Genomic DNA, 17,542 nt, shown 5'->3' with positions numbered 1-17,542 from the left:
GGGGGAACCCTCGTAGCTCGTTAGTCATTGTGTGTTACAGTTACCAGGCTGACTCTCTCGGTTGCAATGGAAAGGCGGTCTAGGGCCTCAAGGGACACACGACGGGCCAGGGTCCCAGAGTAGTCACATGACTTAGATGGAGAGGTTTCGTCAGCAATAAGAAAAAAGTAAACCAACAGTACTGACATCTCTAAGTAACTATTTGACGACCACACTAATTTTTACATTGGTTTTTATTGAGCTCTACATTTTTCTCTGCTCCCCTCCCTGCCTTTCCCCTCCCCTTCAACCCTCTCCCAAGGTCCCCATGCTCCAAATTTACTCAGGAGAATCTTGTCTTTTTCTATTTCCCATGTAGATTAGATCTATGTATGTTGATGACCACACTATTAAACTCTGATGAAGGCAGGCCTTGGTTAAATCAGTGCGCGTTCAGCTGTGTGTTGGAATCCATTAGGACCTTTCTGCTGTTTCAGCTTTCCCCTCTCCTCCCCTTACCCAAGCAGCTTATGTTCTCCTCCCAGACCCTTACCATTGAAGGACCATGCCGCATCTTCTTGAGGCTCTAACAACATCACACAATGCTACCCTGAGCCCCCACTGTCTGGGAAGGAGTCACTAGGTGTCCATGGAGGATGCATGGGTCTTTTGTGTCGTTCCCTCATCCTTCATCACTCTGTCAGTGCTGCAGTCCAGGGAACGGAAGACTGAGGCTCAGACAGGTTATGTCATGTGCCTGAGGCAGCTTTGGTGAGCTGCTCAGCCGACCTGGCATTCTCACTCTGGTGTATGACTCCAAAGCTGTGCCTGTCCTGGCGTTCACGGCGCCCGCATATAGTGGTAACAGGTGTGCAGGTGCCAAGGGAATTCTAGAGAGAGTACTTGTCTAATGAGAGCCCCCTTCAGCACCCACCCCTTCATTCTGTTTATCATTTCCTCCAGCCAGCTAAAAGCACCACAGCTTTGCTACCCTGCGAGGTATGAAAGTTGTTCTTCATAGGTGTCATTTGGGAGGCCGTGTTTACTTTTCAAAACTGCAATGAGAAATGCAGAGGCGCGGCTGTGCACTGTAATAAAAGTCTCCCCCCAGCCACACGTCTCCGGCTTCTCCCTTACCTGCCTCTTTAGTCTGGCTGCCCACGGCTTTGGGTCCCCGGGCCTCTGGCTGCAGAAGTTTGCTGAGAAAGAGTAAGAGTTAAGTAAGTCATTTCTTAGGTGTTGACTCCAGGGTGGGCAAGGAACAAATAAGGGTTGGATTTTGGAAGGTTAAAAAGGCAGGACTGAAGGTGGCATAGTTATAAGTTTTAAATGTCTCTCTGTGTGTATGGGGTGTGTGTGTGTGTGTGTGTGTGTGTGTGTAGAGTGTGTGTGTTTGTGTGTGTAGAGTGTGTGTGTGTGTGTGTGTGTGTGTAGTGTATGTGACTTGTGCACAGGTGTCCACAGGAGAAGCAGGTCCTCTGGAAGAACAGCAAGCTCTCTTAACTTCTGAGCCATCTCTCCAGCCCCAGGTTTTAAATGTAGAGGAGGCTGGCTGTCAGGCTAGGAGGGTCCATGTTGGTGTGGTCAGTGTGTGATTTCAAGCTTCAGGTTTGGTGGTCGTTGCCTCTTGTATCTGGAGTTCTTGCTGACATCTGGGAATTCTGTGGCTTGGGTCTGGTTATTGATGCATTCAGGCAGATATCACTAAGTGTTGAATACTAAATGTATGTAACAGCTCCTTGCTGACTTGAGCACCCTTAGGAAAGCAATCGCCCCTTCTAGCTGCTCATTGGTGCTTCTGTAGCCTGGCAAGGTGGCAGGTGCGTGATGCAGGTGTGTGAGAGGCTTCTCTGATCCTTCCAGGTCCAGTGTGGAAAAATGGCTGCTCAAGGCAGACACACTTTCACAACTCCTCCATGTCCAACCTCCTAGGAAAATCAATATTTCCCTTAAGATATGTGGAGTCAGGGTGTCTCATTAGATGGTTTGGTGTGACAAGGCTTCTCACAGATGTAGCATTTGGTAGTAAAGTAGTGGCGAGTGAGAGCCCATTCGTTACATTCTTGGGCCAGTTGCTGCTGGTGTCAGCTCTGGAGCCAACCTTAGATGGTACCATTTTGTGTAGCAGCATTTAAACATCCATATCGTTAATAATCTCTGGATTTCTGAGGCCTGAGTAGTTTTAAAACTTGGTATGTCTCAAAAGATGGCTTTGAGCTTGGAATTCCAAGCCATTCTCTTGCAAGACTCAACTAGAGATTATCCCGAAGTTTTGTATGAGACCCCACATTTCTCCCAGGTGGTTGAAGTATGGTGTGTTATTAATTGCATATTTATTCTGGTTCCTATAAACAACAAGAAAGCACAGAATGATTGAATTGGGAGTGGAGGAAAGAGGCTGAATCTGTGCCCACAGTATAGGCCATGACAACCTTTCTTCTTCCCAGTGGTTAGCAAGACTTTAATGGGCTTTGGGGCTTTAATGATTCCTTCAGAAGACAGGCTACTAAGTAACCCTGAGGGGTGTGTGCATGCGTGCATGTGTGTGTGTGTGTGTGTAGAGAGAGAGATAGATTAAGGAATGCTATGCCTCACAGGTATGGGGCACACACACACACGCACCCCACATACATGCAAACCTGCTGATCAGATTTTTTGCACTCCATTTTTGGCTATTCTGCTCTAACATCCCACTGGTGTACACAGAACCACTGCATTTACCATGGACAAGGCTGGGCCTTGTAAATGGTCAGAAGTGATCTACGCTGGGTACCATGGGTGTATGACTGGATGTCAGATGAGCAATGGTGGTATGAGAATTGGTTGTTCTGCTTTTCTCGCGTCTGTTCCCTATGAGCCAGGAGTTGGCACTGGAGGGGATGGGGCAACCGGGAGTCGGCACTGGTGAGGACGGGGTAGCCTGGAGTTTGGGCTCTGGGACACTCCTTCCAAGTTTGTCAGGAGAGGTTGGTACCATGTTGGTAGCATGTTGGTGGCATGTTGGTAGCATGTTGTCTTCATCTAGTTCTATTTCTGAGTGTTTGGGAAGGCTTTGAGGAATGTTTGTGAAGGCCATAAAAAACAACCTAGCATTTCACACGACAGCAAGTCACTCAGGGATGCAGGAGGGAAGGCACGCTAGCCTAGAGTAACTTTTCTGACAAGGAGATGTAAAACCTCAGATGCCCTTTCCAACGGTGCTTTCACATTTGGATATTTTGGTATGGAACCATGAAAAGAGTGGGGTTCAAGAAGCCTCTTCCTTTTAAAGGCAGAATTCTTGCTCCCCTTGTGCCACATTTCACTCCTAAGCCCTCACCCACACATCCTCTCTAATTTCCTACCCTCTCCCTTGCTTTTCGCCTGTCGTTAATTTTAGCTGACACAGGGTGATTTTGTCTATTGAGAACTTTAAAAAAAATATCAAGAGAAATCAACTGACAAACCATAACATGAAAACGATTTTGCATCCAATTGGGTTACATATGGACCGGAGGTGGATGTAACAACTCCTTTTCTCCAAACCCTAACTTATAAGTCATTTGCTGAGGAAGTTCGTAGTAACTGTAGGGCTGTGATTCCTCAGAACTCACTGGATATTAGTGCTTCATACTTATTTGCTGTTTAAATGTGTAATAATTCACAGGGCAGATGTCATCATCCTTCATATTTTATAGCTGAGACAATAGAGGCTACAAGTTGGGGCTGGCATTTAAGTAAGTGTTCTCTGGCCCAGTGTGTGGAAAACATCTGTGTTTTAAGTGGTGAAGGGCTCAGAGCCCACCCAGGATTGCTCCAGAGTTAGATCCTTGCAGCCGTTAGCCTTCTTGACTATGGTGACCGTGGTACTTCTACAGTGATGCAGAGCTGAGGCAGTGGATTGAAAAGATGACTCGGGTATTAAAGATAGGTTCCAGGGAAGTCCAGCTTGTATTTATTGGGCGCTCGCTATATTCTGGTCTCCATCGTCAATGCCAGGGATAGTTACAAAATCTTCAGGAGCCCTTCCGTAGACAGCCAAGGCAGAAAAACCCAAGTGTCTTGTGTGTAGAAGCTTGCTTTGTTTGCTTGCTTCTGTCTTCTTCTCAGCATCTAATATGATTTCTGGTCAAATAATGGCCACACAAATTGTCCATGAATTATTGTGTGCATGGAGCTTTTGTGGTGTCCAGTAGTCCAGAAAGGAGGGCATGTAATCGCGGACCAGGCATGGTTTTCTGCCAGGGCCTGCTGTGAACTGCGGCTAGGGTGGCTAGGCAGGGAAGGCAAATGGGTCCATGGTCTTCCTTAGTCTTACTCTCCCCACTTTGCACCCAATGCTGACCCTTTGCTGACCTTTCGTTTGCCCGCCATGCCCATCTTAAGTCAATTTTATCTGAAGGAAAGTTTTGAAGGAGATAAGGATGGTCCTCTAGGCTGGGGGTGGGAACGAGCCTTGAGTGGGGTGGGAGTAACAGAGTCTCACACAGCCCCCTTTGCACAGGGGGCGCAGTTCAAGTGTTTAGGACAGGTCAGATGATGTTTTAAGGGACCTTTAGAGGACTTTCTGACTCTTTGGCAAGCCCAGACCTTTTTCCTTCTTCATGTGAGCATTGTGGGCATGTCCACACGACCAGTTTTGACCTTAGGGAGTGGAGATCATGTCAGTATTCCATTTCCCAGACAGCAGGTTTGTACCGGTATATAATCCCTACTTTCAGCCCCCAGGCACCTTCCTCACTGGGCCAGCTTCTCCCTTGGGTCTGTGTGCCTGTGCAGAACATTTTGGAGTTTGGACCTGTATCCAAACGCCTGGTTTTAGTCCTGGCTTTGTATACATCAACATACTAACTTTTGATTTGTTTCCGACTTTCCATGAACCTCTGGAGTTTTCTCATCCGTGAATGAGGGATTAGGTAGATGGATCCATATGGCTTCCTCTGCTGCTGGATCTTGAGGCAGTGATCAGGCTTATCTATTCATAAAGGATAGTTTTATTTTTTTCAAGCCCCCCCCTTTTTTTCAAGTTGGAGTTGAGCATCAGATTGCACCTTATTTATGTTTTATCCACCATTATATTTGCCATAGCAACATTTTTAAGGAATATCATAATAACTCTTCTGCAGCTTATCTGTGTGATTGAATCAGAGGATATATATATATATATATATATATATATATATATATATATATATATATATATCACTTGCTTCCTGAATTCTTTGCCTAAAGGAGGCGCTACTGAATTCCGAAGACAGAATCAGCGCCTGCTGAGCTACCCCAAGCTAGGATAGCTTTGAGACTGCAATACAAAAGCCACCTGCTGTGTTATATCCCCATGTCACGAAAATGAAAGTACCGTGGAGAATTCCTTGCACACGAGCTCAGCCTCCCCACATGGTAGGCACATACTTCTCTGACGAACACGGAGAGCAGACACCCATGCAGAGCCTCTGTGGTTAGGCACCACGTGCTTCTCATGCATGTTTGTCTTGTGGCACACAGCCACAGAGGGATATCCAGATTGGGAAGGTTCTTGGATTTCACCTTCTCCGTTTAGAAATAAGGAAACGGGAGTCTAGATAGGTGGAGGGACTTGACCAAATCTGATACACGGGACAGAGTTCAGGAGTGGAGCTTTCCCTAGACACTTGTGTTTTTTCTTAAACAAATATCATTCTCTCTCTTCTCCCCCCCTCTCCCTTCCATCCTCTCTTATCCCCTTGTCTTTGTCTTTTTGTCTCTTTTCTCCTTTCCCCTCCTCCCTCCCTTTCTTCCTCCTCCTCTTCCTTCTCCTCCTCACTCTGCTCTCCTTTCCCTCCCCTCTCCCCCTAATCTTTAGTTGGATTGGCCCTTGCCCAAGTCTCTACCGTATGCCCTTTGGGTAGAGGATCTAAGTGACTGCAGCCCATGCTGGATGTGGACCCCTTAGCTTTCTTTTTCTCACATCTGCCTCAAGAAAAATCCTTAGCCACATTGGGTTTAAAGGTACCAGCAGCATTTGAGACATTCTGCTAATGTCATGATAGGATTCTCAGATGTGCCCAATTTTCAGTTTGCCCAAGTTGAGAACCACCTCTTCAGTTTTTGGTGTGGCTTTTTTCTTCCTGGAGGGAATGGAAGGTTATCAGACATGGGCCATGTCTTGGACTCGATGGCCTGCACCTTTCTGTTGCTTAGGCTAGCCATCACCTAGGTAACTGACACTCTGCCAGTGAAACAGTCGGCCCTCAGTGAAAGGAAATAAAAATACAAGCTCAGTGTTGACTCTTTGTATGCTATAATTTTTTTGCATGTTACTTGATTTCGAAAGAAAGGATTTGGCACTTCTCAGTTGGGCTTTGGCCCCTGCGCCCACTGTGCGACCTTCCTGCTTCCTGAATTTCAAGTCTGTTTCTATCATGGATGTGTGTGTGTGGTGTATGTGTGTGTGTGTAAGCTGAAAGCAAAATGAAGTTTTCATTCTTGAATGATTCCCAGGAGGACTGTATTTCACATAAGTTTTTATGAACAGCTAGCAAAGCAAACTTATCCTCCAACTTACTCAGTTTGGTTTTGGGAGTGTTTATGTTTTTAAAAATGTTCCTTCCTGTGGGGGTGTTTTTCCACTGGGTATGTTCTGTTTCCTTAGTTACTGTTGCTCTGTTTTGAAAGTGCTTCAAGACGTTCAAGTTCAGTATTAAGTGAATTTATTTCCTGGTTAGGCCTTCCCACCTTTCCAGGATAAATAGAACATCTGAGCAAGCATAAATTTTGTGTGTGTGTGTGTGTGTGTGTGATGCCAATGGGCTATCTTCAGAGGGTGTGATCTTGTGTGTGTGGCTCAGACTGAGCCTGTGACCTTTTGTACTCGGTAAGTCTCCTCCCACCTCGATATTATTACCAAGCCTCAGGCTTTGGGAGTAGAGAACTACCCCGGGTTCAGAGGCTGAGGAGAACTGTACCAGCGACACGTGTACGACGTGGCTCTCCTACACACTGGACAGTTGGGCCAGTTAGCCTCTGTAGGGTAGGTTTTTCTACCTCTGAAGTCTTGATAAATGAGACTAGATGCTGCAATTGAAAGAACTTCTAGTCAGCGGCCTCTAAAGGTCTTTCCCGGACAGGGCACTCGGTGCCCTACCAAAATAGCCCCACTAGGAGGTGAAAGACACCCCTCTTCTAGTCAAGAGGGTCAGAGCTGAAGACAACTTGGTGCATAGTACTCGTAAGTTCAAGGCTTGGGGTGGGTTTATTTAACAAATACTTGCTGAACTTTTGTCTGTGCGCCCATTTACCTCATGGGAGGAACAGTATTTCGGAAGCATTGTGCTAAACCATCTCTTTCCTTCGCTCAGATACTCCTTCAGGATATCTTCACTGGGCACCTATCAGCAAAGGGAGGGCTGTGTGTGCTGAGGAGGTTTAGAGAATCAAATAGCCATTGCCTTTGTCCTCATGAGACGTGCAGGGAGAGAATTGTGTCCTGTGGTCAGGTCAACTGTAGGGAGAAGACTGCGTGAAGAACTGGGGAGCCAGGCTCCGGTCTCTCAGAGGCATTTGCTCTTCTACTCCTGGCTGTTTTCAGATGTTCTCCAAAGGTCTTTCTAGTCATGGCTTCAGCCTATTATATATATAATTTTTTCCCCTGGTATATTCTGGATATTTCTCCTTGGTCTGAGGAGCATGGATTTCCTCTCATTGTGTAGGTTGTCTTTGTGCTCTGTTGACTATCTTAGTAATGCGAAAGACGGACTTAGTTTGATGTTAAGTTCATTCATTAATTTTGCCTTTTGTTTCCTGTGCTTCTAGGGGCATATAAAACCAAACCAAACCAAAAGGCAATATCAACAAACGCCAAGTCTTTCATAGTTCTATCCGTGCTGTATTTGGGATTGCTTTTTCTATGTGGTGAGAGATGGGGGTCCAGTTTCATTCTTTTGAATATGAATTTCCAGTTTTCTCAGCACTTTTTATTGAAGAGACTAGTTTTTTCCTTAATGTGTGTTTTTGGTGCCTTTGTTAAAGACCAGTTGGCTGTAAATATGTGCACTTTTGGGTTCTTTCTTCTGCCTCGTAAGTCAGTATGCTATTTCCTTCTGGTGCTTTGCTGTTTTGTTTAGTTTAGGTATCTAGATGTCTCATAATCTGCTCACACTGGCTTTGTAATCGGACAAATTAAAAGATCCTTTAGAAGATAAATATTTTTAAGACTCTTTGTGTGCGTGAATTGCGTGAGTGTGTGTATGTCGTGGGTTTGTGAGCATCCAAGGAAGTCAGAAGAGAGAACTTGGATACCTTGGTGTTGGGGTTATAGGCAGTTATGAGCTGGGAACTGAACTTGGGTCTTTTAAAAGAGGAGCAAGTAATCTTAATTGCTGAGCCACCGCTCCAGTCCTGGATTTTAGGATCTTTTGTGGTTACATATGGATTTAGAACTAGTTTCCTAACTCAGAAGGAATGACATTGCTGTTTTCATGGGTATTATATTTAATCTGTAAATCATGTTGGAGGGTATGATCATTTTGGCAATAGTAATTCTTCTAATTCATGGGCCCGGTCTTTCTTTCCTGTTGTGTGTATGTGTGTTCACTTCAATATGCTTCATCAGTGTTTTGCAACTTTATATTGTAAAAATTCTTACTTCATTTGTTAAATGCATTGTTTCAAATGTAGTGTAATGCCAGGAATGGAGGAGGGTGCACGGAGGTCGGGAATTCAGAGCGATTGTGAGGAGCTTCAGGCATATATAAGACACACTTAATTCACCAGCCCAGGGGCCTCTAGAGAAGTAGCTGCTGGCTGGCACCCAGGCACGTGGTGTCACACATGGGTTGCACATGGGCACACATAAGTGCATATACAAGTTGGTACACAGGTCACATAGAAGTAGAAGTAGACAACATATAGAGACAAACACACAGGCAGGCCTGGCAAAGCTTATGCCTCTGGCCGCAAGGCTATATTTATACAGAACTCACACAAAAATGACATTCTGTGAGCAATAGTTACACAGTAGAGGAGATCACTGTTTACTTTTGGGGTTCCCCAGACATCTGGTGTCAGTCATTTTGTGCTGACCCCCAGCTGACCAGATGTCCACATCGGTCCTATCTTGTATAAGCATAAACTGGCCCTCGCTGCCTTCTGTTCCCAACATTAGATTCTGTCTTCTTTCTCTCCTTCCTTCCTTCCTTCCTTCCTTCCTTCCTTCCTTCCTTCCTTCCTTCCCTCCCTCCCTCCCTCCCTCCCTCCCTCCCTCCCTCCCTCCCTCCCTCCCTCCCTCCTTCCTTCCTTCCTTCCTTCCGTCTGTCCGTCTTTCTTTCCCTTCTATTCTTCCTCCTCATTCTTGTAGACATTGTTTTTTTTTTTCCCTTCCTTCCTCCCTTCCTGCCTCCTTCCCACCCTCGTTCTTTCTGCTTGTCTATCTTCTGTCTGTGTTCTCCTCCTTCTTTGGTTTTGTTTTTTGAGACAGGGTTTCTCCTTGTAACAGCCCTGGCTGTCCTAGAACTTGCTTTGTAGACCAGGCTGTCCTCAAACTCACAGAGGTCTATCTGCCTCTGCCTCCCGAGTGCTGGGATTAAAGGCGTGTGCCACCACCACTGGCTTCCTGTAGACATTGTGAATTGGAATATTTTTATTTCTTTCTTAGTAAGTTTGCACTGATATATAAAAATGGTTCTTATTTTTATAAAATGTTGATATTTTAGCTCTCAACTTTACTAAATGTATTAGTCCTAGCAATCTTCAGTAGACTATGTTCTTCTGCATATAGAATCCCAGGTGTCTGCCAGCAAGGACAGTTTGGCTTCATTTCTAAATTGGATGCTTTTCATTTTTTTTCTCTTGCCTTTTTTCTCCAGCTAGGGCATTGGATGCTGTGGTGAGTGGGTGTGGTGTTGATAGATGTGCTTGCCTTGTTCCTGGTCTTAGATGAAAACGTTTCAGCCTTTCTCATTGGAATGGTATTGGCTGCAGCTCTATGTCACCTTTTTGTGTTGAAGTGTGTTCTTTCTATACCTAATGCTGAAGGCTTTTCTCCCGGGGTTGGGGGATAGTGAAGTTTATTAAATGTCTTTTCTGCTTCTCTGTAGCTGGTTGTTTGGAATTGTCTCCATTCTGTTGGTGGGCTGTGTCACGTGTTCTGATAAGGATGAAATCACCTTTCATCCCTTGGGTAAGCTTCACTTCACTATAGTGTAAGCTTTCTTCAGATCTTAACTCCTCATTCTTGGAGCACCGATGGCCGTTGACAGGAACTAAAGACCACTTCTAAGACCCCAGGAAATCGGTTCCTTCAGTGTGTGTGTGAAGTCTAAGTAGCCGAAGAAAGATGTTTGGAGATTGTGGGCTTATGTCTGCTATTAGAGTGCCATAAAATGGATAATGTGCGTGGGAGTTATAAATGGAGGTGTCCCCCTCACCAGTTACCCCAGTGTTCACAGGGTCATGGTCATAGCTGAGCTGTGTTTTAATTTTTAATTTTGTCGGCCTATTCATCTGCTGGTGTGTTGTTTTGTGAGGCAAGGCCTCTCGATGTAAAGTCTGCTTCTCCTCCTCTCAGTGACTGCCTCAGCCTCCCAGGACTGGGATGACAGGGTATACACCACCAGCAGGTCTGTTGCTCTCGCTGGTTCCCATGGTCCTGAAGAAAGTGACTTCTTTCTTTTTAATTTCAGCCAGAACTGAAGAAGCAGAGAGCAGAGAGTACCTGTTCCGAACATCCTGAGAGCCCCTGGTGAGGCTGCGACTGCCTACTTCTTGGGAGATGCTGGCTGCCAGGAGGCCGAGGAGCCCTTTGTTTTGAAGTGGGACAGCGGGATTTCAGCAGGACAGCTTCTTCGCTCCTGACCTCACCATGGCTTCAACTCTCTGGCTGGACGGCTGATGTGACTGTGTGCCCCACATGCTGTTGGACTGCGTACCATCCAGGTAGTGCCTGCTCACAGGGTGTGGGAGCACAGCCGGCGGGCATCAGATGCTCCCCCAAGTTGGACCAGCAGAGTGATGGACTTGGACAGGCTAAGATGGAAGTGACCTGAGGCCTTGCCCGGGTGGTTTCTTCACAACAGGACTAGTTAAGAATTGAAACACAGGCTTGTCTGGGGAGCAGTATGCCGGAAGCTGGTTTTCAGGCCACAAATGCGTTCACAGGTGAGAACACCCTCCACACAATTGGGAGGCTTTGATTTCACTATCAGGTACTGTGTAATAAAATACCAAACAACTGTATATAACATAGAGGTATATTTAAACATATAAGCTGAAGGCCATGCAGAGTCAAGGGTTCAGGCTGCCATGGTAACCGATTTCGACAAAATAATAGTATACTTTGCTGCCTTTCTCTAAATAGGGCTGTATCATTTGCAGAACAATGCATTAGTGATTCTTTTTCTTTTAAAGGGCTAGGAAAATTCTCCAAGGGGAAATGCATTTCTGACCAGGAACCTTTCCCTTCCCATTTTTACTTTCCATCTTCTGGTTTATCAGACAAAGAGCTAGCTAATGTGGTGGGGGCCGCCGTGGCCGAGTTAACTTTGCAGTTAGGATCACTCTCTTGTAAATGAACCTTCAGAGAAGCTAGGATTAAATCAGGATTTATTGTTGATTTTTTTCCCCTACTGGCCAGCGGTTTGCACATTTTATGAGGAGTCGCTTTGGCTAACGCTAGAACCATGGCTGGAGATACAGTGACTTTTGATTTTGAGTTCTGGCTCTTTAATTTAATTTGGGAAACAACTTTGTCTTCTGGACCTATGGCTCCTTGTTTGTTGGTTACAGTATGGAACCTAGGGAAAATGATTTTATGTAAAAAAAACCTTATGGAATCCAGGAAAAATATTTTTTTTATGTAAAAAGAGCCATTTTTGGGTTTTGCGTGTTTTACTTAAAAGAGAAGATAATAGAAGTAGGAAGTGAACTGTGTTGATATCTTATGAATCTTAAACTGTTGGCTTTTCCAGTTTTGTAGCGAGAGTGGGTCAGGATGTTGGGGTCTGTGGACAATGGAGTCGAGGTTAGGAATTGAGAACCACAGGGGCATTTGCTAGGCTCTTTCCTCGCTCAGTTCCTTCTCAAGTCTCTGTTAATGAAGGTGCCCTAGGCCCCCACCGTACTGCTCTCGGGAAAACTAAGGACACTGGCATGAGATGTGGAGTCAGAGTTCTGTTTTGGAGTTAGGTGACCAGGTCCAGCCCTGACCGCTCCTCATCCTCACTGAGGGAGCATGGGTCAACTCTAAAGGTCTCAGCACCATGGCTGTCACCCGGGGGGCCTGATCTTATACATTTCTGTCTGGAGCTGTGATGGGGAAGGTTATCCTCAAATGATCATGGCTAAAGATATTTAAACATAGACTCAGAAGACAGGACAAAGCCAAGCTCTCTAGAATCGTCTTCAGATGTCTTGGGCTGTAATCTCCACCTTCTAATAATTGCTTAACCCATGCCCCTCTGGTTGTTTAGGTTAAAAAACCTGCTTACTCATGGAAGTCATACTCCCTTCTGTGTGGAGGGTAGTGACTTTGAAGCATCTCTGTGAAGTGGTCAGATGTCACTTAGCTTCCTTGATATCCAGAAGGCAACTAAGGATGAGAGCCGGGTAGAGATGCATGTCAAATGGCTCTTAAAAGCAGTCTGAGAAGAGAGGACCAGAATAGAAAAGGCAAAGGATGTGGGACAAGATAAACTTAAGGAGGAGGAACCCTGGGCTCATCACACCAGCCTAGTCCCAGACAGGAACATCCCAGTGATGTTAACCCTGACATCACTGCTCCAAGGATCTGAATAGTTCCTGTACTTGTTATTTTCTTCCTGATTCCGGAGGCTGCATCCATGCTTGCCTTGCCATCCGGTTCATTGTGGTTTCCATTTGGTGGCACCCATTCCTCCCGCCCCTCCACCCTAAGGGGAAAAAAGAAAAAGACAGGCCAACGTGTGGCTTTCCATGAAGTAACAGGCAGCCCCACATTCTGCTTGGAGCATCCTTGCTAGGTAACATAGCTAGGGCTTTTCAGACATTAAAGCCCAAGGAAAGGATAGCTGTTACTGTAATTACCAACTGTATCTGCTCCCCACAGCTCCCTCCTCCCACCCTGTGCTTGGTGGGGGTGGGAGGAGCTACTCTCAGGCACCTCCTCCCCGGCTCACATTCTCTTTTCTTCAGAGCTCTATTTCTTTGTCCTTTTATCTGTTCCTTGTGTCAGCTGGCTTCAGTAACAGTCATGCGAGCAAGGGCAGTATTGGTGGCAAAGTGGTGACTGTAGCTAACATGTCTGAGAGCTCAGCACGCTGGGCCCTGAGTGTCTCACCTGCTTTCTTTCTCTCTTCTTTTTCTTTCCTCTGTGAATCTTACAGCACCTCCGAGGCCAGTACTGTCCTGCCGGTGTTGCTGGGCCATGGAGAATGATTGGTAGAGCCCAGAGTTGGAAGAGCCAGTGGCCTTCTTTAGTTTTCCCTTCCAGTGTCCTCCTCTATTGCTTTCTACCTTACTCTGACACAGTTAGTTCTGACTTAGTTAAGTGTGTGTGCGCACATGTGGAGACCAGGGGGAGTCAGTTCTTACTCTTTCTCATATGTGACCTGGGGGTGGACTCAGGTCATCAGACTTGGTGGCAAACACCTTTACTTACTAAATCATTTTGCAGCTTTCAGTGTCCTGTTCACATCTCGCTATATATTGGATTCAGCCAGGGAACCATACAGCTACCTGGATTTTGCCCTCAGAGATCAGGATTTGGTCAGTCTCCGCATCAGCTAAATCTGCCAAATCAGGACCTACCTTTATTCTAACAACACCATGGATTTTTGTGTCCATAAAAGCCTTGAAGTGCAGAATGCCAGGATCATAGAGAGAACGGTGTTTCAGGAGAGACCAAAGATGGGCTGGGGGACTGTTTCAAATGAAGGTGTGCCGTTTGTGCCTTCCCTTAACTAACCATCTCATTATAAGATGCTATTGGGTGCCTGGTACTATTGTATGCGTTCAGGACGATGGCTTGTAGCCTCCCCACGTTTCTAGGAAGTGACTAGTGAGACAAATCAAGGACGTGTAAATACTTGGCTCTGATGGTTAATCACAATTCTCAACTGACAAGGTCTAGAGTCACCTGGGAGATGGCTTCTGGAGATGCCTGTGGGAGGCTTTGCTGATTGAGGTGACTCATACGGTGGGCAGTGGGTGGCACCTTTCCTTGGGCTAAGATCCAGTAGTGTATATAGGGGACCTGAGTGCAAGCCTTCATCACTCTCTGCTGCTTGACTGTGGCTGTTGTGTGACCGGCTGTCCCATGCTTCTGCTGTTGTGACCCCTCTGTCACAGTGGATTGTAACTCAGATGTCTGAGCCACAACTAACCCTTTCTCCCTTAAGTTGCCTTTGTTCAGGGTGTTTTATTGAGTACCAGGAAAAGTAGCTAAGAAACCGGGCTAGCCTGCCGGGGGTTCCCATAGCCTTGGCTCATTAGCTTAGCTCCTGTCCCCGCTCCTCTTTGTGTCACTTGTCACAGTTTCTGTGATGTGATGGAAAAGATAAGCAACTGGACGGAGCTGTTGACCTCAACTGTGAAAGACAGATATTGCTGACTTCTTAGTTGCTTTTTGTTCTTTTCATTTTCATCCCATGTGCTCTTGAAGTAAAGATGGGAGCGAGTTTGCTAATTGTCCGGGCTAAGAGGAGAGAATGTTACTTTGTGTGTTCTCAATGGTGCCCTACTCAAGGCATTTGTCCTTAGCTTTAACTCTTGCTTGGGGACAAGGAAAAAAAAATCACTATGCCATTGATGATACCTCAGCTTAAAAGAATCTTTCCCATAATCACGTAGGAAGCGATTTTGTTTGGAGGCCGAGGCTCAGGAGACTGCAGTCTGGCTGTGGGAAGAGCAGGTGGCCTCTGAGGCTATGTTTGCATGGGAAGGCCATCGCTTGTTTGAAGTCTGTGACATTGAAGGCGGTGAAACCTTGGGAGCCCTTTCCCCTTCCCTCACCATGTGGCTAGAAGTCTGCTCTTCCATCCTTTGCTCAGAGTGAGTGTAGCTCCACCCCTCGATAAAGATCATCTTTCCAGCCGGGTTTTCTTGGGCTAATCTATGTATACAGGAATTGATAGATTGTTTTTGATGTTCTTAGAACATACTGAAAAATGATCTTAGTTGCTTAGGTGATAATTTGTAGAAAAAAAAATCCAAAACCTTTGCTTTGTAAGTAATATCTGCTCATTGTAAGAAGATTTGGAAAGCATAGACAAGTCAGAAGAAGTAAATGAGTTACAAATTCATGGCCGTCCTGTACGAACTTTCTCTCTGTTAGCATTCTGTCTTAGATCCTTTCAGTCTTTCCTCCTGTGCGAAATTCCTCCTCCAGAGCTGTGTTCATAATGCACATTCAATTGTAGAAGTGGATCATTCGCTTTTTGTACTACAGTATGAACATTTTTTATAAATATGGCTTTAAATTACTGTATAATATCCTTTTATACACTTGACTTTTAAAATCACTTTCTGGTCATTGAATATGCACCTTTTCATCTTGATGAATACCTTCGTGCATAAAAGCCCTTCTGCAGGCTTGATTATTTCCGTAGGATAAGCCCCCAGAACAGAATTAACGGTCTGAAGTAGTGAAATTTATTAAAGCTTATGATTCAATTTCCCGAGAGCCTTGGTTAATCCTTCCTTTTGAGGCTATGCTAACATCAGTTCCTTTGACTTGCCAGTTGCTGCTTGTTCACAACCAGTGTGTTCTGAATTAGTGGGTTGCTTCCCAGCATTCAGCTGAGATGGCGGAAACCCTTGTCCACCTCCCACAGGCATACAAGAGACTCTGGTACACGCTGCGCCACAGGCAGGCCGAAGGCACTGTGTCAGGTTCATCACCTCCATGTTAAGTAACATAGGGTAGTTAAAAACTTAGGTGGTCTTAAGTATACTGTGTTTATTCTTCCACAGAGCTTTTATTCCCAGCATGTTGAGGCAGTTGTGTAATGATGAAGATACGTACACTGCTGGAAGATAAGGCGCTGTGGCACAACAAAGACCTGATATCTCAGGCCCGAGGGAAATAAGAATTTTAGATGCTGTCAGTCAGCCTCCATCCTTAAGACCTCCTGCTGCTGTTAGGGAGGGCCTGAAGCTTATACTTCAGAGTGACTTGGTGAGCATCCCGCCAAGGTTAAGAATGTGTCTTTGCTGTCTCTGATACCACACTTAGATAGCTCAAGGTTCTACAAAATTCTTACAGGCTTAAGCAGACCATTTCCATGACAGGAGGAAACCCGTTTAACCTCGGAGAGCTATGCCAGAGGATCCGATTTCTATAGAATCTGTAGCAAGCCCCTCTTATGTTTGTTTTACCCATGAGGAGGATAAGAGTCAATTAATTGCCTTCAGATATCTGAAAAGAAAAGTTCTTTATGGGTGCTGGTGGACATATATTCTTAGCTACTAAAGAGCAAAAGGGAAGAAGCCTTAAATTGAGTAGTTGGGATGCCGCCTTCTCCTATTGGCTGTGAGAGTGGATTTGGTCTTTGGAGGATGCTGCTCTGAAGGATCTGAATGGACTTCTGCCTACCCCAGATCTGCAACTTCTGGTTCTCTGCTGTAGTCTTCAAGGTCATGCCCTTGGGATGACCCATAGATGACTTCAGCCCACAGTCCCCAAAGTTGCCTAGAGCGTTTCTTTTAAAAGATCCTATAAACCGCTTTTCAGTAGGAGCGAGAGAAGAATCATGAACAAAATCTTGGGGAAAGATCTTTTGAACCATGCCCTGGTTGCTAAGCAGATCATGAGCCTTCTTAGTGCCCGAAGGGGAAGGGACCATTTGTTCCATGTCCTCTGGGAGTTGGCAGGCTTACCAGTGTCTGCCAGCCCTAAGGGACAGAGTAGTCTCCACTTCTGTTGTGTCTGAATTATCAGAAACTCCCGGCGAGTGTGTGTCTTAACTTGGAGATAAAGACTTTTTTGAGTCTACCTTTATTCTCAATCTGGTTTCTCTTGTTGTTTTGGATTTAGAGTTCACAGAGCTTGAGACAAAAATGAACTATAGCATAGCAGTGTGAGTGTAGTTAATGTCACAGTTTACCAAAAAAGAGTATTAAAATAGTTCATTTTGTGTGATTGAAAGACTACATCTTATGTTACACAGTAAAAGTGGTTTTGTAAGCAAACACACTATCACCACCACCCGCGCCCCAAATCAAACCAGTACTGTTGAACTTATTTTGATAGACCTAAGATTTTAACCTGGTTCTTCTTTTTTTTTTTTTAACCTGGTTCTTAACTGAGTAAGGAAGGGGTGTGAGAAGGCAGAAACGATCATGTGGTGCCGGAAGAACAAAGGTCTTTAAACTTTGTGGGATGTTCGGAAGAAAATGGTAGTTTCTCCCGTCAATTTGCTCTGCCACTGAACCAACTCTCCTGTCCTGCTTTGGTACTCGCTGTGAGGAGAGGTGATTATTTGTTGCTGATCTGGTCCGTGTCTGTCACTGAGCTTATCCCAAGTCCCTCGGGTGACGGTCCACTTTCTACTGCATGAAGTTTGCTTCCCTTTAGAGTATCCATCAGGGTCCTTTTAGCATCACAGATTGCTCACACAGTGACAGCTTCCTCTGC

General features: G+C 45.4%; 1 protein-coding gene across 13 annotated transcripts in view; it reads left to right on the top strand.

The window, feature by feature from the left end:
• Ldlrad4 (low density lipoprotein receptor class A domain containing 4) overlaps positions 1–17,542 on the top strand; it is a 315,823-nt gene that overhangs the window by 106,416 nt on the left and 191,865 nt on the right. For 9 of the 13 annotated variants that reach the window (XM_050157940.1, XM_050157946.1, XM_050157941.1 and 6 more), the window contains one exon: positions 10,617–11,091. In XM_050157940.1, coding sequence (XP_050013897.1) covers positions 11,052–11,091 — 40 coding nt within the window. In that variant the 5' untranslated portion in view covers positions 10,617–11,051. Of the gene's footprint in view, positions 1–6,947; positions 6,968–7,000; positions 7,166–10,031; positions 10,115–10,616; positions 11,092–17,542 lie in introns of those variants that run through there. The other 4 variants (XM_050157944.1, XM_050157939.1, XM_050157948.1 and 1 more) reach the window with 3 other exon arrangements.

Source organism: Alexandromys fortis, unplaced genomic scaffold (genome assembly GCF_014885135.2).
Source record: "Alexandromys fortis isolate MF-2015 unplaced genomic scaffold, M_Fortis_MF-2015_v1.1 scaffold_94, whole genome shotgun sequence".
Classification (NCBI taxonomy): domain Eukaryota; kingdom Metazoa; phylum Chordata; class Mammalia; order Rodentia; family Cricetidae; genus Alexandromys; species Alexandromys fortis.
This window is presented reverse-complemented; position numbering and strand designations above follow the sequence as displayed.